This window comes from Delphinapterus leucas, chromosome 17 (genome assembly GCF_059928025.1).
Source record: "Delphinapterus leucas isolate spDelLeu-1000000601 "Yukka" chromosome 17, BTC_Dleu_Yukka2, whole genome shotgun sequence".
Lineage (NCBI taxonomy): Eukaryota > Metazoa > Chordata > Mammalia > Artiodactyla > Monodontidae > Delphinapterus > Delphinapterus leucas.
The window spans coordinates 36885237-36906601 of NC_143145.1; the positions used below are offsets into that span (position 1 = coordinate 36885237).

The 21365-nt window shown below is 43.2% G+C and overlaps 2 protein-coding genes across 4 annotated transcripts in view; one reads left to right on the forward strand and one right to left on the reverse strand.

The window, feature by feature from the left end:
- Window positions 1-4141: 4141 nt before the first annotated feature.
- Window positions 4142-21365, forward strand: part of SNX31 (sorting nexin 31) — a 71726-nt gene continuing 54502 nt past the window's right edge. For 2 of the 3 annotated variants that reach the window (XR_016388367.1, XM_089898854.1), the window contains exons 1-3: window positions 4142-4574; window positions 4685-4759; window positions 18343-18457. Coding sequence is in view for 2 of the 3 variants with exons in the window: in XM_089898854.1 (XP_089754980.1) it covers window positions 4509-4574; window positions 4685-4759; window positions 18343-18457 (256 nt within the window). In the remaining variant the exon portion in view is untranslated. The remainder of the gene's footprint in view (window positions 4575-4684; window positions 4760-18342; window positions 18458-21365) is intronic. The other variant, XM_022584681.2, reaches the window with a different exon arrangement.
- LOC149746934 (uncharacterized) lies at window positions 12215-16301 on the reverse strand. Its single transcript, XM_089898856.1, is given in 2 exon segments — window positions 12215-14523; window positions 14838-16301. Coding segments are annotated over 2 exon segments (1728 nt in total). The 5' UTR covers window positions 14998-16301; the 3' UTR covers window positions 12215-12955.

Consider the following 21365-nt stretch of genomic DNA (forward strand, 5'->3'; position numbering starts at 1 on the left):
GATCCTTGACATTGGTATTGGCAATGAATTTTGGATGTGAAACCAAAAGCAAAGGCAGCAAAAGCAAAAATAAACAAGGGGGCTACATCAAACTAAAAAGCTTCTGCACAGTGAAGGAAACCATCAATAAAATGAAAAGGCAACCTACCAAATGGGAGAGAATATTTGCAAGTCATATATCTGATAAGGAGTTAACACCCCAAATATATAAAGAATTTATACAACTCAATAGCAAAATTTAAAAATCTGATTTAAAAATGGGCAGAAGATCTTCTTTTCCAAAGAAGGTGTACAGATGGCCAACAGGTATAAGAAAAGGAACTCAACATCACTAATCATCAGGGAAATGCAAATTAAACCACAATGAGATATCAACTCACTCCTGTTAGAATGGCTATTATTAAAAAGAGAAGAAATAACAAGTATTATTGAGGATGTGGAGAAAAAAGAACACTTGTGCAATGTTGGTGAGAGTGTAAATTGGTGTAGCCACTGTTGAAAACAGAGAGTTTCTTCAAAAAATTAAAAATAGAACTGCCGTATAATTCAGCAATTCCACTTCTGGGTATTTATCCAAAGGAAACAAAAAACACTGACTTGAAAAGACAAATATGCCCCCATGTTCACTGCAGCATTATTTACAATAGCCAAGACATGGAATCAACCTAAGTGTCCATCAATGGATGAATGGATAAAAGAATGTGAAATGTGAAATTTGTAGTGAGTATTGGTGTTGATAGTGGTAGTTATATAATGGAACATTATTCAGCCATGAAAAAGAAGGAAATCTTGCAGGGGGTGGGGTGTTGGTGGGCACAATGGGTGAAGGTGGTCAAATGGTACAAGTTACCAGTTCTAAAATAAATAAGTCATGGGGATGTAATGTACAACATGATGACTAGAGTTAATAACACTGTATTGCATATATGAATGTCGCTAAGAGAATAGATCTTAAAAGTTCTCATTACAAGAAAAAATATTTTGTAACTATGTATGGTGATGAATGTTAAGTAGACTTACTGTGGTAATCATTTCACAATACATATATGCAAATATCAAATCATTATGTTGTACAACTGAAACTAATGTAATGTTATACTTCAATTATATCTCAATAAATAGAATGGGCAAAAGACCTAAATAGATATTTTTCATAAGAAGATATACAAATGGCCATCAGGTACATGAAAAGGTACTCAACATCACTAATCATATGGAAATATAAAACAAAATCCCAATGAGATATCACCTCACACCGTTAGAATGGCTGTTATTAAAAACAAAAGAGATAACAAGGGTTGGCAATGGTGTAGAAAAAAGGGAACTCTTGTGCACTGTTTGCCTGAAGGTAAAGATATAGCTACTATTGAAAACATTATGGAGATGCCCCAAAAAACTACAAATAGAACTATCATATGGTCCAGCAATCTCACTTCTGGGTATAAATCCAAAGAAAATTAAGTCATATCTCAAAGAGATATCTGTACCTGCATGTTCACTGTAGCATTATTTACAATAGTCAAGACTCGGATACAACCTAACTGTCCATGAATACACACACACACACACACACACACACACACACACACACACACACACTCCATGGAATATTATTCAGCCATAAAAAAGGAAATCCTGCCTGGTGCAAAAAACATGGATGAAACTTGAGGGCATTATGCTAAGTGAAATGAGTCAGACAGAGAAAGACAAACACTATATGATCTCACATATGTGGAATCTAAAACAAAACAAATTCATAGAAACAGAAAGTAGACTGATGGTTGCCATGGGCTGGGGCTGGAGGAATGGGTGGTGGTGCTCAAAGGTATAAATTTCCAGTTATAAGATGAAAGAGTTCTGGTGATCTAATGTACAGTATGGTGGCTGTAGTTAATAATCTGTACTATGTACTTGAAGGTTGCTAGGAGAGTAAACCTTAAATGTTCTCATGAAAAAAAATAATGTAGCCATATGAGGTGATGAATGTATTAATTAGCTGTATTATGGTGATGTATATGTGTATCAAATCACCACATTGCACACCTTAAACTTGCACTATGTTATATGTCATTTATATCTCAAAGTTGGGAAAAAAATACTCTAGCCAAAAAACGCTCACTGGCAATGAATGATTAAGAGCTGCCTGTCAGGGGCAGAGATTGGGGATGGAGGAGGGCAGGGACTTACACAGAGGCCAGTCCTGTTTTAGTTCAGATTCAGGCATGGCATTAGTTAAAGGAAGGAAATGGCCTTGTTTGGACATAGCCATGGGGTTGAGCCAGGGCCCAGCCCCTTCACAGGCCAGTAGAAGTAAGTTCCCAGGAGGAGGAGCCTGACCAGGATGCTCCGCTTTGCTGCCTGAAGACTGGACCAGATCCCAGAGCATACCTGATTAGCCTCTAGTCAAGGGGACGCTCAGGGACACCCTGCCTTGCTATAGAGCGGCCCTCCAGATCAGAGATGGCCCATAGGCAAAGGATGGAATGAAAATCCTCTTGAAGTGGGTAGAGTGATTAACATGATTTCATAGGAGGACAGTGCCGTTTAAGAATCCACTAACACGCCCGAGGCCCCTGAGCCAGAGGCCGCTGAGCTGGGATATGAATTCCTGCTGCCATTCTCTTAGCCGCTGCCTTATACGGTCTCCCTAACTCTAAGGCCCTAAGTCTCGATGCCCTTTTCTGAAAAACCAGAACAGTCGAAGGTTCCTAGCTCAAAGTTACTAGGGAAATTAAATGGCATCCTGTACATCAGAGCCTGGCACCCAGCAAGCCTGTGAGAATGAATGGGGGGCTCAGCGGTGCTGTTCTCCTTCCCTCGTCTCAGATTCCCATGTCAGGCCCTCAGCTCTCACCCAGTGGTGACCTGCATCTTTAAGGACTTTCCATGATTCTGATGAAATCCTAGAATAAACTATTCAGACCTATGAAAAAGTGATCTGTGACCTTGGAAAAGTTACTCCACTCTCTGGGCCTGTCATTGGTAAGATGTTGCTTTTACTGTTTACCTGAAAGGGTTACAGGAGGATTAAAGGGCAGGAGGCACAGAGAGAGCCCAGTGCCTGCCTATGACGGACACACATGTGACTGCTGCTTCCCTCCAGCCTCCTTCCACCCTGATGACCGCCATAAGGCGGGAGGAACGCCATCTTGGTTTAACTAAAATAACAGAAATAGGATTACTTTCCACAGCAACTAAAAATGAGAGACTGTTGAAAGAACTTGGGATGGTTAGTCCAGAGAACAAAGGGTTTATATGAATGCAGCTAACTGGGTGCTGACACCTATTTTAAATCAGGGCTTCTTGGGGATCAAGAGTTGCCCAAACCACTTCCAGTTGATGAGGTTTCTGGTATATTAAGGGGAAAACAATTGTTGAAGTTTCTCATATATTAAGGAAAAAAACGATTTTTTAAAAGGAAAAATATTTAGTATTTAAAAAATATTAAAGCAGGGTTATAAATACTGCGGCATACCTTAAGTGTTACATTTAACAAATGTTAACACATAAAACTGAACCTAATAGAAGTGTTCTAGTCATAGGGTAATTACTAGATGTATGCATATTTTGAAAACCTTAATTCACAGTGTACTGCAGGCAGTGTTGGCAGGTAATGGGACAGAAATTTTTTTTAACCCTGTCAGGGCACTGGCTTGCAGAAAATGTTAACATTTTGAGTTTGAGGGTCGTTCTGAATGTGATCTCTGTCTCTCATGCCAGACCCAATGGAAGGGAGACTGGACATTCTGCAGGGCACAGAGATCAGAACGCGGCCCTGGGGCAGGCACTTGGAGAAGAGGGGCTTCTCCTCAGCTGTGCCTCCTTCACCCCTAACCCCCAGCAAGGAGCCTGAGCCGAGATGCTGGGGCAGTGTGGGGAGTAGTTAATTACTCATCAGGCAGGGGTACGGGACATCTATGCAGCTGGAGCAACGATTTTTAACTTTTGTGGGTTCGAGGAACCTTCTGAATATCCGATGAAACCCTGGACCTTCTCCCCAGAAGAATTCCATCACCTCACCCATCCACGCACAACTTTCCCCAAAGAGCCCCCAGGAGTCCATAGACCCCAGGGTGAAACCCCTGGCCCGAGGGAGGCACTGGCACTTTCTAGAGTCTCTCTACCCTGAATTGCGTCTCAGGCCCCGCCTCGCATCTGGGAGCGCTGCCCAGGGCGCAGGCCTGCCTGGGGTCTGTGCACGGGGCCCCGGCCCTTGGCCGTGGCCGCGCTCATCTCCCTCCCTTCCCGGAACCCGAGTGGCGCAGCCGGAGCGGGGCGGCAACCAAGAGGCCGGCCCCACCTGCGGACACTAGAGGCGAGGGGGCAGCGGGAGCCCGGCCCCGCCCCGGACCGCGGGGCCAGCCTACTGCACCCAGCGCCGCGGGGCTCAGAGCAGAGCACCGCGCCTCCGCCGCCACAGGTCCGGCTCCCCCGCCGATCGCGGAGTCCGGATTCTCCGCTGCCACGGGTCGGGTTCCCAGTGCCGTTCCGGGGCCTCCGCGCAAGCCATGAAGATGCATTTCTGCATCCCAGTGTCCCAGCAGCGGCCCGACGCGCTGGGGGGCCGCTACGTGGTGCGCCGGGGGTCGGGGTCCGACTGGGCAGGGAGGAGGAGGCCGGTGACAAGGCGGGGGCGGGAGCTCACCTCGCTCGGCTAATCCGGACGTGATGACTCTGTTTGCAGCTGTACTCGGTGTACCTGGACGGGTTCCTGTTCTGCAAGGTGCGCTACAGCCAGCTGCATCGCTGGAACGAACAGGTGAGCGTATGCGAGGCGGGTACCAGCCCGCCCACCTGAGGCAGGTGAGGAAACGTGCGCCCAGGGGGCTCTGGGTGCTTGACTCTGGCAGGACACTGCACCTCTTGAGGGCTTCAGGCTCTTAATCCTGGTCGTAGTAACAATTAATTGTGAATTGCTTGGCATACAGCTCAATGAATACATGATATCGCTCCTAATCACCTATAGCTGTGAAATGAGGGAATAGGGCGCAGGCAATTATCCCAACCCGTTCCAGCCCGATGATCCCCACCAGCCCCACCTGGGCTCCATCTCAGTGCCAGCTGCTCCCCCAGGACAATATCCCAGTTCAAAATGAGCAAACCAAGTCTAGATCAAGGCGTAGTCTTAGGAATCTTGTACATGGGTATTTAATCTCCTTTCTCCCAGAGTTTAACTTCCCCCTCTTTAAAAAGGTGTGTCTTTATTTTTGTTTTCAAACGAGGGTATTCATAGGCTTCAAACACGGGCGGTCTGGAAACCCAGGAAACAGACGACTTATCAAGTCAGAAGGCCATTTCTCACTCTCGTTTCTCACAAGTCCTGATGGCATTTTCTTCCCGGAGGTAGACTGATTTATTAGCCTGCCCTAATGGGTTTTACTTTCCTAATAAGGAAGTGTTGCAAGTCTTTAAAGTGGGTTAGAGGAGTACCTGGGAGTTTGAAATGAACTCCACCCTTCCCCCACACTCATGCACAGTGTTTTTTTGTTTTTTTTTTAAGATTTTGTGTACTGATTATAAAGAGCACATACCTAAAGTTGAAAGAAAGAAAGAGAGAGAGAGAGAAAAAGAAAGAAAGGAAGAAAGAGAGAGAGATGGAGGGATGGAGGAAGGAAGAGGAAGGAAAAGAAGATGCTTGCCTAGGCAACAGCTGTTAATGTTTTTGGGAGAGTCCTTTCAGACAATCCTGGTTTCTAGTGAGTAGATACATCACGTTTCCTTTAAGACCATTTTCTGTTGATAGATAGCTCAGTTCCATTGTTCTATTAAAAACATCATTGCAGTGAGCCTCCTTGCTCATACATCATAGTGCATTGGAAATGTCCATTTTCAAGGGATGACTAAGTTTCTTTGGAGTCAACAAAAACAGGTGTAATGCGGTTGTTAGTTAATTTTTGTGCTTGTCTTTGAATCAGTAGCACCTAACACAGTGCCTGTGACCTGGTAGTTCCTCAGGAATGATTGTCAATGGCTGAATAAAAAGGGCATGGATTCAGACTTCTGAAGGATGACAAGCTACTTGTGACCGAAACATGTCTGGGGAGTTGGGAGGACTGCAGAGGAAGGCAGATGCGGATCTCGAAGGAAGAGAAAGTACAGGTCGTTTAGGCATTTGGAGGAGGAATTTGAGGGTCATATTCCGCCCTCATCTGTCTTCCTGTGTGTGAGGTGTGATCAGGGAAGTGACTATCACAGGGGAAAAGCAGGAGACTGCCGGGAGGAGCAGGGAGGGCGTGGGATTGACTGACCACTCTCTGGCTGGACACTTCACCTCTTCTCTGATCTTCAATTTCCCTTTCAGAAATAATCAGGTAATTGGTTACGGATGTCAACTTCACAGGGCACTTATGAAGATTAGGGTCCAGTTTCTCACAGAGCGTGGCACATAGTTTACGTGCTCAGTAAACATTTACTGACTCAGATGCTTGGAGAATTCCTGAATCTGGTCCCTATTAACCAATAGACACAGGAAAATGCTTGTTTTCAGGAAAATTCGGACCTATCCAATCTTAGAAGGTCCAGAAGTGGAGATATAAAGCCAGTTCTTTTGACCTTCTATTTTGGAAACCATGAACAAGAAACCGTCTGTTATTCCTTCAGTGGACTTTTTTTTGGTTTTTCTTTATTTTTTTGGCTGTGTCAGGTCTTAGTTGCGGCACGTGGGATCTTCATTGTGGTGTGCAGGCTTCTCTCTAGTTGTGGTGTGTGGGTTTTCTCTCTCTAGTTGTGGCACGCAGGCTCCAGAGCGCATGGACTCTAGTTTGCAGCACGCAGGCTCTCTAGTTGAGGCACGCGAGCTCAGTAGTTGTGGCGTGCGGGCTTATTTGCCCTGCGGCATGTGGGATCTTAGTTCCCCAACCAGGGATCGAACGCTCGTCCCCCGCATTGGAAGGCAGATTCTTTACCACTGGACCACCAGGGGAGTCCCTGCAGTGGACTTTTACGTATGGAATTGCCACAGCCCAGTGCTCTCTGTGAAGTATACAAGAGATATTGATGAATACTTCATATCTGTCCCAGGTTTTTCAAAATTCTAAAGTGGGGATTTCTTTATCCAGTTTCTAACTACCTTACACGTGTCATTGCTTCCCTTTTCTGTAGGAACAACTTCATTTTAAAGAAACTATTTAGATCTTAGGAGGTGGCTATTGGTATTATTATTAATTTAAAACAATAACTAACATCAGTTACTCTGTGCTAAGGCTGGTGCCAAGAGCTTTCCATGTCATATCGTGTTTAAGTTTTACAACAGTCTTATGAGTTAGGATTATAATTAGCCCCTTTCAACAGATGAGGAAACTGAGGTACAACTTGCCCAAGGTCATACTGCTAGTAAGTGTTGGAGCCAGGATTTGATCTCTAGAGCCTGCTCTAACCCATTACATTTTGTGGTTCCTTATCAAAGTTGACAAAATAAATTGCATCAGAAAAACAATTGCATCCTAAACTACCATCCTGTTAGGCATAACGTAATAAAATTCCCCAATTTTATGTACTGTGTGATGAATTTTGGTAAATGTATACAATTACCACCACCGTAATCAAGGTAGAGAACAGTTTCCACACGCATAATGTTCCCTTGTCCCCTTGCCCTTGGTGCCCTCCCTCCACCTCTAGCCCCAGACATCTGATTTCTGTCATTAGAGTTCCAGGCTCAGGATTTTATTCCAGCTGCCCAGGAAGTCCCTGTAAGGTTGGTATTGCAAGATGAAGAGTCCAAGTAAGGTTGCTAGATTTAGCACATAAAAATACAGGATCCCCAGTTAAATGTGAATTTCAGGTAAACAACGAACACTTTTTTAGTATAAGAATGTTCCATGCAGTATTTGGGGTACTCTTAACTGGTCATCCTCTATTTTATCTGGCAACCCTAAGTCTGAGGCTGAAGGGTTGGGTGACTTCTCCCAGCCACTTCTCAGCTAGTTTTTATTCTTCCTATTCCATGGAAGATGTGAAATGGCTCAGAATTCTTAATCTGATTTAATACTAAGCACTATAAAAAAGGGAAACAGTATAAAGGCCCCATCTGTGTTTGTGTGTGTGTTATGTGTATGTTTGGTGAGTATAAGTTCATTTCCAATTGATTTTTTGGGAAGTTCTGCATCACAATAGAACAGAAATTTCATCTTAATAGAATTAACTGATTTACTCATTTACTTAAGAATATTTACTAAGTACCTATTAAATACCAAGCACTATGTTAAATTAAGTGAAGACTCTGACTTTAGCACGTGTGATTTTTGGATTTACAAATTGGATTTCTGTTTCGTATATTGGAGAACTCTGCAATCATGGAGGAGAACCTGGCCCAGGTGAAGTGGCCCCTGCTCCTCTCAGCCAAGCTGTGTGGAGGCTAATGCCTATAAGACTGACCTGAGGAGAGATGGGTGTGTTTCCCAGAGGTCAGCTGCGCTCTCTGAAGTCATCAATGGCAGCCCTGTCCCCACTGAGGTTCCCTTAAGGTCTGGCGGCTCCCCTCAGCTGCTGAGTGCTACCCATCTCTCTGCTGTGTGAACTGCCTGACCTAACTGCTTTCTGTGCCTTTAGATGAATAAAACCAGTTTGATCTATGCCCTTGTCTGTACCGCCTCCCTCAAGGGGACTTAAAGAAATCTGTAAAAGAAACCTTTAACTAGCTCATTTTGGCCATCCTGTGTGAGTGAGGCTAGACTCTGTGGAAAGGATGCTTGCTTCTTTGAAAACACCCTGCCAGTGCCAGACATGGCAATGCAGACAAGCCATGGGAGCTTGCAAAGGATCCTTCAGTGGGAGAGGAGGGCTACACACCGCCTCAGTCTTCCTCCCTGCCGAGTGCTGACTCAGCCTCGCTTCTTCCCTTCTTTCACCTAATCTCCCCTCTTTCCCCCACTCAGACCCTCTGTTCTCATCAAGCAGCCCATTGCCTCTGCCTGGCTCACTTCCCCCTTCTGGGAAGACCCCTGCTTTCTGGCCCATGGGTTAGGGACCAGCCCTTTCTCAAGGTTCACCTTAAGCCTCACCTCCTCTGGCAAGTCCTCCTTGATTGCACAAGATGCCTTCCTCTGATTCCAGTGCCACTTTATGTTTAGACCTTGTCGCGTTCCTTTTGTGTGTGTGAAGATCTTGTTTCCCCTGTTTATTTAGTTGAAAAACCCAAGTACTTAAATGAAGGAATGAATGAAGGCTGTAGGCATAGTGTATCCAGCACAGAATCCTGCTTTAGGAGATGCCCAAGGGATTTGATGGAGGAGGAAGATGGGAGAAAAAGAGGGCAAGGAGAAGGACAAAAGAGTAAAAAGACTGTGTCCAAGTTCTGCGCTGTAGGATCTTGGTTTAAGTCACTTCAGCTGCCTGAGCTTCAGGTTACTCATATTGTCAAGTAACCTTGTTGTCAAGGTGGAAGGATGTGAGATTGCCCTGGTTGTCAAGATGGGAGGATGACAATGTTAATGGCAGCGATGATCATCTACCTCACAGGACTGTTTTGAGGAAGAAATGGAATAATATACAAGACTTTGGTACAGGATGTCACAGTCCAGATTGCTTTGAGCTTGTGGCCCTTTATCTGGAGAATCTGAGATTTTTATTACCAGGGGCCTTGGAGAGGTGGGATGAATGAGTCAACAGTTGAAAAAGAGACTGTAAAAAGGACAGCATTTGTGACTGTAATTCTACTTGTCCCAGGTCACCACTGTGGGATAGAAATAGGGGGCTGTGAGTGCATGGGATGGGGAAGGAGGTGACATTTTCAATTGGCCAGTAAAGTTCTCTTCATGTTAAGAGGCAGAACTGTACGATGGAGAAATTAGAACAGGAGATTGTGCTGGGATTTAAAAAATATGCTATCTGAACATGGTCTTTCAAAGCAAACAAACAAGCAAAAACACCTCATAATAAATGAACAGAAGAGGTGTGTTTTCCTTTTGATCTCTTGAAACAGTTTTTGAAGGAGTGATGGAGCTAAACTCTAATGCCAGATAATTCTTAGTATGTGAGTGCTTTTAATAGCTCAACTGTGTGCTATTTGAGACTGGTGGAAAAAACTGTATTTTGATAGAGTTGAAGAACTTGTGGAGTCGGTGATTGACTTTTGGTGGACTTAACTGCTCAGTTTATTGTGTGTTTATCTCCCCACTTAGACCAGTGCTCAAGAAAGGAGGGGAAAGATTCCTTGAGAAGTCAGCTCAGGTTGTAAAACCTGCTGGGAGAGTTTTTGCTCTGGGTTGGGTATTAGGACCTTAATCCTTGTTGACTTTTTCCCCAGCTCTTGGCCTTAGGGCTCCCCCCTCCGGATGCTCCCCTGTAGATGGGTAACCCAGGTAGCCCTAATGGCTCAAGGCTGCTGTGATTCCAACCAATTTGGGAGCATCTGCTACATTTATGAATACATGCCAAGGAAGACAATTGCCTTTTAAAGATCACTCACTCAGTTCATCAAGAAATAATTGCATGCAAAGAAGACAAATTCCTGCTTCTACTTCATGGAATTAGCAGAGGTGGGGTGCATAAATTCCAGGTCATTTGAGCAGCCCTGCCTGGGATGGTGCTGTAACTGGGGGGCCTTTGGACCCTCTCTGTCACAGCAGGAAAATTTCCTTGAATTTAAAAGAAACGTATCGTTGCTCTAATATTTTATACTACTAGATTTAGAGGAAAGATGGCAAACTAAATGGCTACTGGGGTCAGGCAGGTAATTTAAATGAGAGGCACGGATCAGGTGAGAGGCAGTGGTGGGTGGTGGGAACAGCCTGAGAGAATAGAAACTTGGTGATTCCAGACCTTCCGATTCTTCAAGAGAAGCCGGAACATCAGTTTTTCTTTTTTTAATAAACATTATTTTTGTGGCCCAATCTTAGATTTATTTTAAAAAATGGCGAAGATAGTACAGAGAGTTCCCATCTACCCTGCACCCAGTTTCCCCTGTTGTTTTCCATGAGTATTATACTTTGGTTACAGTTAATGAAGTATTGATACCATGTTATTTATTCAGACTTCTTTAGTGTTTACCCAATGTCCTATTTCTGTTCCAAGATCCCACCCAGGTCCCACATTACATTTAATTGTCATGTGTCTTTAGGCTCCTCTTGATGGTGACAGTTTCTCAGACTTTCCTTGTTTTGAATGATTTTGACAGTTTTGAGGAGCACTGGTCAGGTAGTTTGTGGAATGTCCCATGACCAGACTGGGGTTATGGTTTTGAGAGGAAAACCACAGGGGCCAAGTTTACCTTGGTCACCGGGCTGAGGTAGTGTTTGTCAGGTTTCTCCATATAAAGTTACTTTTTTCCCTCCTTTTCCACAGTGTGCTCTTAGGAAGGAAGTCACCATGCACAGCCCACACTTAAAGAGTAAGGATTTATGTTCCATACTTGTAGGATAAGTATCTACATACTTGTGGGATAAGTATCTACATACATTATTTGGAAATTTGTCTATTCTCTCCAATTTGTTTATTTATTCAATAATTTATTTATTTTAAAAAATACATTTATTTATTTATTTATTTATAGCTGTGTTGTGTCTTTGTTGCTGCGCGCGGGCTTTCTCTAGTTGCGGCGAGCAGGGGCTACTCTTCGTTGCGATACATAGGCTTCTCATTGCGGTGGCCTCTCTTTGTTGCGGAGCACGGGCTCTCGGCGCGGGGGCTTCAGGAGTTGTGGCTCACGGGCTCTAGAGTGCAGGCTCCGTAGTTGTGGCACACGGCTTAGTTGCTCCGCGGCATGTGGGATCTTCCCAAGCAGGGCATCGAACCCACGTCCCCTGCATTGGCAGGTGGATTCTTAACCACTGTGCCACCAGGGAAGCCCCTAAAATCGTAATTTTTTTATACACGGGTTTTTAAGTCTTCATGGGAGGGATGAACCTGCATTCAGTCTTAGCTTTTAAGGTAAGTTGATCAAGTGTGGGTCCCAAGAGGGGGAGGGCAAGTTCTTGCTAATTAACAATCATCATTTTGGTGAGTTAACATTTTTCTGGAGCAGTAGGAGGAGCAGTGAGGCAATGGATCAAGGGACTTAGGAAGAGGAGCCTTAGGGACCAGGCCACGTAGGACCACAGTGGACATTCTTAGTCCTTACATGTCCCTCACACTGCCCAGAACAGTGAGCGGGTCAACCACATAACAGGGCAACAGGGACATCCTGAGGTGAGTATATAAAGAAGATGGACAGGACACTGGAAACAAATCACTGCATATGGCAGTGGAGCCAGTGTCAAATCTGGGGTGGCACCAATGACCCAGTCCAGAGTGCCTGGCTTAGTGCTGCTGTCCCTGTGGAGAACTTCCCAAGCAGGAGGGTGTTTCCGGGAGATGTGTACTGGTAAAAATGAAGCTGGAGACCCTGGTGGAGATGCAGATGTCAGGTGTGGGTAGTTCATGGTCAGGACACAGCAAATGGAGGCCCTGCTCGGAGGGGCAGGAGAGAAGCCAGTGGACGGGTGCAGTGTGTAGATGAACCACTCTCATCAAAGCCCTGGCAGTAGTGACCCCTTGTGGAAGTCCCTCAACCTCTCTGAGCTGGACACCCCTCCTTTCATAAATGGCAATAATAATAACTGAATCACAGCACTGGTTTGGTTGGGTAGATAAATGGAGTCAGTCACAGGAAAGTCATCAATATTGGTTCCCAGAGAAAAGATAATCCTGTCCATCAGCACGGGGCTGGGGTATGAGCAGGGCTCCTGGTGTGGGGATCGGCTGGCAGAAGTGTCAGGATGGACAAGGTGTTCTTTCAGTCCTCAAACCTGGGTGGGGGGCAGGGGAGGAGTGAAGTGACCAGACTCCCGATATCCTGAACCAGGCAACCTGGCACTGAAGCCCAGATGCCTGTCCATTTCTGGGAGATCACAAACAGATGACACATCGTCTCTGTGCCTCAGTTTCCTCTCTAGAAAGGGTCCATTAGCTGCACAGGTTCTTCTTATTCTCTTACCACCTGAAACTCCTCCAACATCACTGCCGGCCATATGTGCGATATTCATAAGGCCCTTTCTCCAGTGTGAACTCTCTGATGTTTAATCAAGTGGCACCTCTGGGTGAAAGATTTACCACATTCCTTGCACTCAAAAGACTTTTCTCCAGTGTAGATTTTCCTATGGATGCAGAGGAGCTGTCTTTGCTTAAAGGCTGTCCCGCATTCAGTGCACTCATAAGGCGTTTCTCCAGTGTGAACTCTGTGATGATCATAGAGAGAGGATCGAGTAGTAAAAGACTGCCCACATTTACTGCACTCATAAGGCCTTTCTCCACTGTGAACTCTCTGATGATGAAGAAGGCTGGAGCTACCAGTAAAACATTTCCCACATTCACTGCAGTCATAAGGCCTTTCTCCACTGTGAACTCTCTGATGATCACGAAGTCCTGACCTAGCAGTAAAACATTTCCCACATTCACTGCAGTCATAAGGCCTTTCTCCACTGTGAACTCTCTGATGATATTGGAGGCCACTCCTAGCAACAAAACATTTCCCACATTCACTGCACTCATAAGGCCTTTCTCCACTGTGAACTCTCTGATGATACCAGAGGCTACTCCTGGCAACAAAAGATTTCCCACATTCACTGCACTCATAAGGCTTTTCTCCAGTGTGAACTCTCTGATGTGCAAGGAAATTGGATTTGTGGGCAAAAGATTTTCCACACTGGGTGCATCAATAAGGTTTTTCTCCAGTATGAACTCTCTGATGTTCAATTAAGATGCACTTTTGGATGAAAGATTTAGCACATTCCTTGCATTCATAAGGCTTTTCTCCACTGTGGATTTTCCTATGTGCTCTGAGGTGCTTCCTTAGGCTAAAGGATTTCCCACAGTCACTGCAGTCATAGAGCCTTCCTCCACAGTTAACTCTCTGATGTCCAAGGAGACCAGATTTGTGGCTAAAATATTTTCCACAATGGCTGCATTCATAAGGCCTTTCTCCAGTGTGAACTGGCTCATGCTGAATAAAGTTACATGTTTGGATGCAGGCTTTCCCACGTTTGCTGCACTCACAAAACCCTTTACTAGTAAGGACTCTCTCATCCTGAACAAGTATTTCTGTGTGACTGGAGGCTTTCTTGCCTTCTCCCCAGCTGTGATGACCTGTTCCACTGTGAAAAACAGCTTCACACTCCTTACTGTTCTGTTTCTTCCTAGTATTAGTGGCCTGTGGCTGAAGTCCCATGTTGGCCACGAAGTTGTTCCCAATCTCCATGTAGGTAGGTAGATTCCCTATTGTGTGGATTGTGCAGCTCTTCCAAAATGAGGGTCTCCCCATGTCATATCACATGGGATTCTCTCTAATATGCGGCTTCTGGTGCTCTTGAAGGTTTGCAGTGAAATAGAATTGTTTCCTGCATGCCCCACATATGTATGCTTTCTGCCCCCTATTTGTTCCTTGCTCCTCAGCCAAGTGCAAAATGTCTCTCAAGACTGGGGTGCACATCTTACAGGGCTGGGTCTTCTCAGGAGACAAACCTGCCCTGGGGGTCCTCATCTGTGATACTCCTTCTGCAGATACGCTCTGTTCAGAAGGTGTCTCTTCATCCTCAACTCCAGGAAAAGAACCTGCAGGAATTCCCTGGCAGTCCAGTGGTGAGGACTCAGAGCTTTCACTGCTTTAGCCTGGGTTCAATCCCTGGTCAAGGAACCAGGACACTGCAAGCCTGAATCCTTAGCTGCAACTTTGGGGCTACTGGTGTTAGGGCAATAAGGTGTAGGGATGCACTCTGGCTAGCCATAGTAACCACAGCACATGACCAAGCAGTTGAAGAAGAAAGCAGTATCCATGGTCCAGATGTGAGAATGACACAGCAGCCCCTAGGGAAAAGGAGAAAGGCAGAACCTAGCTCAGAGGATAGGGGTGGGTGTGAGGGCCTTACCCAGCATGCATACAAGTGCAAAGTTCTCCACCATGACATCAAGGTACAGGTGTATCTGAACCTCATCAAGAAGACACCATTCCTCCCAGGAGAAGTACACGGCCACATCCTCAAAGGTCACACTGCCCTGAGGTGGGTCAGTCAGCGCAGGCGCCACCATCAGATCCTTTGCACGGAGCGGCGACAGTCCAGCAACCGGATCAGACTCGGCATGGACACTCCCCACCTATTCAATAATTTATATCTATGTAGACTCCTAGATATTTAATTTATACTTTAGGTTGTACTTCAGTAAGACTTTATTTTATTGTTCAAATTGTTCCAGCTTGTCCTATGGGAGCTCTTTCAGTTTGCTCCTGTGTTTCTTTGACATACCCCTATTGTTGACTTCTGTCTGTTTTGTCCACTTTCTTATTTTCTGGTGTACAAGATGCCCCAGGCTCGCCTTGTATATTTCCTTCCTTGGTCCTAGAGTCAACCATTTCTCCCTGGAGCGCTTGTTGCTTTTTGGAGAATGATATTAGAAACCAAGATCTGGGCACCAGATGTGTTCCCTGCTACTGCAGTGTCATTGCTTCTAGGCCCTCTCAGCTGACACAGCAAGAAAATATATGTGTATATATGCATGTCTGTAAATACTTCTATGTGTAACCATCTGTATGTATATTAAGTTAAACATGAGTTCATACCAATATCTCTGACAATAATCCATTACCACATGGCTTACTCTAGCCTATTCCCTTTACTTACCTGAAAACTCTCATTCCAACAGTGAGAAACCTGACTCCCACCATCTGCCATCCATTTACTTAATTATTCCATTCTGTACACACATATAATGGTATTAGAATTGTTAACCTGTACCTGTGTAGGAAACAACTTTATCAGCTAAAGCGCAGTACTTCTGTACAGCTTCTTTTGCCTTTACTGTTACAGACTCCACTCATTTGCCAAGTGACTTAGGTCAGCACCTTTTCTCTCACCCCCTTCATTGCAGTTGTTTCATATATTTGTAATATAGTTAAATTGTTTACTCACATTCTGCATTCCATCCTGGGTTTTTCCCCACTTCCTAAATGATTTTTTAATATATTTGGACACATTAAAGTTGTATTGTAAAGTTCAGGAGATTTGAAATATGCAGAGCCTCATGTATCCACGATGACAGTATCATACAGACTAGTTTCACTGCCCTAAACAATTCCATGTGCTTCACCAATTCAGTACCCCCATCCCAAGCTCCTTGTGGTCATTGATGTTCTCATTCTCTCTATAATTTTGCTTTTTTCCAGGATATCATATAATTGAAGTCATATAGTATGTAGCTTTTTCAGGCTGGCTTTTTATTTATCAATATGTATTTAAGATTCCTCCATGTCTTTTTATGGCTTGACAACTCATTTCTTTTTATTGCTGGGTAATATTCCATTGTAGGGATACACCAAAGTTTGTTTATCCATTCACATACTGAAGGACATCTTGGTTGCTTTCAGCTTTTGGTGGTTATGAATAAAGCACCATTTGCATGCCGGCTTTTATGGACATAGTTTTCAAATCTGTTGGGTAAATAGCTAGGAGTGTGATTGCCGCACTATGTGGTAAAACTATGTTTACTTTGTAAGAAATTGCCAAACTATCTTCCAAAGTGTCTGGACCATTTTGTATTCTCTCCAGGACATAACTTAAAAAAATTTTTAATTGCAAAAATAAATGTTGGCATCAAATGAAAATTCTTTAGTAGCCAAACAAACAACCTAGCAGACCAAATAAAACAAATCAGGGAGCTGTATCTTCCCTACAGGTAGGCAGTTAATAACATTTCTAGGTGTTAGATCAACACTGTCCAACAGAACTTTATGTGCTGGTGGAAATGCTCTGTATCCTTTGTGTCCAATTCAGTAGCAACTTGCCGCATTTCCAGTGGCTACTGAGTATTTAAAATGTGGCTTGTATGACTGAGGAACTGAATTTTAAATTTTATTTTATTTTAATTTAAGCAGTCACAGGCAATTAATGGACATCTTATCGGATGGTACAGTTCTGGGCCACTCTAAGGATTTTGGCTTGTACTTGAGTGAAATGGGATGCCATGAAGGATTTTGCACAGGGAAGAGGAATGATCTGACTTACATTTTTAAGTTATAACCTCAGATTCTGTATTAGGAATAGACAGAAGGGGAGCAAGGGCAGAGGCAGAGAGATCTGTTGGAAGGCTACTACAATAAACTGGAAGAGATGACAGTGGTTTGGGCCAGGGTGATGGCAGTGGGGGTGGAGAGATGTGGTCAGATTCTGGATGTATTTTGAAGTTAAGGCCTATGCAAGGTAAATATTTGCCAAACACACACTGTATTTTTGACAAAGGTCATGGAATGAAAGTTCTTATTTGTTTGCAGTCTCATTTCTATTAGACCTGCTTGCATTTTCTTTAAGCCACTGAGCCTTCCTGCTCCAGAGGTACCATGTTAAAATCTCAGTGGGTTTCTTACTGGTTTCCTTTCTCCTATTTTAAAGAGAATGATGAGGTATCTTATCTTCAAGCTATCACTGTAAGCGTAAGGCTAGAATGAAGGAAGATGCACTGTTGGTTATCTTAATTTAAAAATTATTTTTGACGCATTCACTATGAGCTTGCATAAAAATAATTTCCACCATGGTCTTGGGTCATATGTGGGTGGGGAGGAGGAAGGGGCCTGGCTGGGTTTCTATCGGGATCATATGTCAGCATTATAGGAATTCTAGAACCCAGCGCTGTCCACTAGAAATATAACGTGAGCCACGTATGTAATATAAAATTTTCTGTTAAAATTTTAACATGGTAAAAAGCATAAAAAGAAACAGGTGGAATTAATTTTAAGAATGTATTTTATTTAATCCAACAGATCCAAAATATGATTTCAACAGGTAATCAATATAAAAAATTATTAACGAGATGTTTTGCATTCTCTTCTCTCTGTACTAAGTCTTCACAGTCTGGAGTGTATTTTCCACTTACAGCACATCTCAGTTCGGACTAGCTGTATTGTCAGTGGCTACCAAATTAGATAGCACAGCTGTAAACGTCTGCTGTTACGTTCAGATTGGGTGGGGGGCATGGTGGGGGAATTAAATTCCTAACTCTCATCATTGACGTCACAGATACTATTGGGGAATTAATTAAATATTAATATTGTATGATGTAATATTAAGATTGTATTGTATGAATATTGTATGATGTGACTGGTGGGCAGTTTTGTAAGAACAAATGAAAAATTAAAATGTACACCATATCTACCAAACTCAGACTGGAGTTGTCAGTCCATGATATTTCTACTAGTGTTCTAGAAACCTTTACAGAAATAAATTGCTCCTTAAGAAAATCGAGGTATCTCCTTTTGGCCACCAGGAAGGGTTCATTTTGAATAAAGTGCTGGAGAGAGACTTGCCCTAAGAGGAGGCTTTGGTATCTCACCAGCCCTGAATTTCAGCCGCTTTGCCTTAACCGTGTGTTTTCTGGATCTTTCAGCTGAGGCGGGTGTTTGGAAATTGCCTGCCACCCTTTCCACCAAAGTACTATCTCTCAATGACCGCATCTATGGCTGATGAGAGAAGGGACCAGTTGGAACAGTATTTGCAAAATGGTATGTATTTGGATTTTTTAAAACAGATTTATCGAGATGTGAAAGTCACCCATTTTATATGTTTACTCAGTGATTTTTAGTATATTTACAGGATTGTGCAACCATCACCATAATCTAATCTGAGAATATTTTTACCACCCCAAAAAGAAATTTTATACCTATTATCAGTCAATCCCTGTTTCTCTCCTCCACCAGCCCCTGTCATTTTACGCTAATTTATGCCTTTATACATTTGCCTGCTCTGTATATTTCATGTAAATGGAGTCATAAAATATGTGGTCTTTGTATTTGGTTTAAAAATGCTTTGTTTAGATTCACCACCCCACAGACCCTGCCCCCGGGGGCTCTGTGTTGGCTTTGATTGTAGAAGTCAAAGAAATATCTCTGGATTAAGACTGAACAAACAAATAAAATGAACTGCTTACATGAAAGCTCTCAGGAGATAGCGGAGATGTTTACTGGCAGTGCCAGAGTTGGTTATTCCATCTCTGTCTTCCCCAGGAGCCATGCTAAGGCACCAGGGATACTCGGAGGTCTGCTCTGGCCCTGTGAGGCTGGCGATACAGAGGTCCTGGCCCACTGCTGGGTTCCTGAAAAGTGTTGTGCACAACAGGACTGAGCTCTCACAAAGAAAAGGGGGTGGGGAGAAATAGAAACATTGGCATTCAAATATTTAAAGGTTTAAAAAGCGGGAAATGGTATAGACATAAAATGTTTTAAAAATATAACCCGTCCAAAGAGTATAAAATGAAAGGTACATTCCCTTCCACCTCAGATCCCCAAGCCTCTAGAAAAAAACACTATTACAAGTGGCTTGTGTATTTCTCAGAAACGATCATGTGTATTCTAGTGTGTGGGTACATCCCTGTTGGCTAAACACAAATTGAAACTTACCTTATACACATTTCTGTATCTGAGTATTTGAAACTTTTTATTCTGAAAGAATTTCTGATTTACAGAAAAGTTGCAAAATTGATGCAAAATTTTCTGTATTCTCTTTACCCAGATTTCCCAAATGTTAAAATTTTATATTTGCTTTATCATTCTTTCTCACTTTCCTATGTCTCTGTTTGTATTATGAATGTGTGCACACATATATATTATATATAATTTTTTGAGATGCTTGTTTTGCATATACAAGCCAGTTTACCCTTAAATACATCTATGTGTATTTCCTAAGATCGAGGACAACTCTTCAGTAACTACTGTATAGTTATCAAAATCAGGCAATTAGCATTGATATAATAATGCTATCTAATATAGAGACCTTATTCAAACTTCACCAACTACCCCACTAATGTCCTTCATAACAAAAGAAAAAAAGCTTTTTCTTCTATATGCTATTTTATTCCTTTTAAAATATTACTCTTACAGGTCATTCTAGGTGAGAGATTATAGATTTACCTCATTATTTCTCAGGGCTGCACATATTTTTTTTAAACATAGTAAATAGTAATTCTAGAAGTCATCTATTTTCCATTCATCTTTTGTAGTGGAGACTATACCTCTTTTAGACCTGTTAAATAAACGCTTTCAAGCTCAAAATGTAATATCTTTTGAATTTTCATTCCTTCTTGGTTTGTGTTCTCATATCTTCATGAAATACTCCTTTTAACAGCTGGCCTTTTCACAAATGATCACACTGCTTAAAGGGTCACTTCTCCAGGCCTGGCCTTTATCTGTAGTCAGGATGCTTCGTGAATTCTCTTGGAAGGTAAAGGAAGGAGACAGTGCAGCACTGTGAACACAGGCTCTATTCAGACCTAGAGTCAAGTCCCAGGTTTGCACCTCACTGGCTGTGTGACCTGGGGCAAGACACTTACCTTCTCTGAGCTTCAGTGTCTTTATCTGTAAAATGGAGATACTATTTACTTCAGGTAATCTTCTTTTGTTGTGCAGATTAAGTGAGCTAAAATATACCAAGTGCTTTGCGTAGTACCTGGTACTTAACAGTCGTACAGTAAATACTAGCTGGATGAACACTTTTTCAATAGCTTTCCCCATCCCCAAGGATCCACGCTAATGATTATAATGATTAGTTTGCATACATGGCACAAATATTCCAGAAAATAAGACAAGAGCTTCTTCCCCCTTTAGAAAAGAGGGAGTACCTTTTATAAAAAGCAGTTTCTCCTGTTACAGAGACACTCTCTCTCTTACTTACTTTATTTTGAAAAACATGGCATCGTTTGGGAAGCACTACCTCAAATGACCTCAGTCAGTGCTAGTTTTGAATGCTGGTAGAAGTTATTTGACAAAATCAGTAAAACAGCACCAAAAAGAAAGACATTTAATACAGATTTAGAAATTGGATAAGTTTAGCTCAAGTGCAGGGTCCAGGAGAGGACTTGTGGGGAGGAAGATAAGAAGTGAGGACGCTGCTGAGAAGCACTTCACGTGTGAGTGTGAGGTCCTCAGGGGAGAGCCTTGGCCCATCTGCTCGGGCCACAGCGCTGGGCATTGGTATCTGGAGCTTTAAAACTAAGGGGCAGATTGCTCTTATAAGTATAGAAGAATGAAATTTTAAATATCTGACAGCCTTATAATTGCTTTTTTTGGGTAACCTCTTGAGAGCTCCCATCGTGAAAAGAGGTCCTCTCAATCAGTGTTTCTTGGTTGATTTAAAATTTTCAAATTACCAAGCATCTTGCTAAAGTGGGAGTCTAGGTCCAAGTTTTTAGATCTTATTGCTACCTCGTATTAACCCCATCATCCTTCTAGTAGGGGCAGCTAGATAGATATTGGGCCAGGGGTGTGCATGAATAAAGTAGGATTCCTGGAAATAGTCAGCTGGATTGGTGTGATGGGTTCATGTTGCCTGCGAGGCTGCCTGGAGGAGGCGGGCTTTGTAGATTTTCTTGAATTTGAGAAGTCACAGGCTCCATCGCCTTCAAGGAGGCAGCGGTGC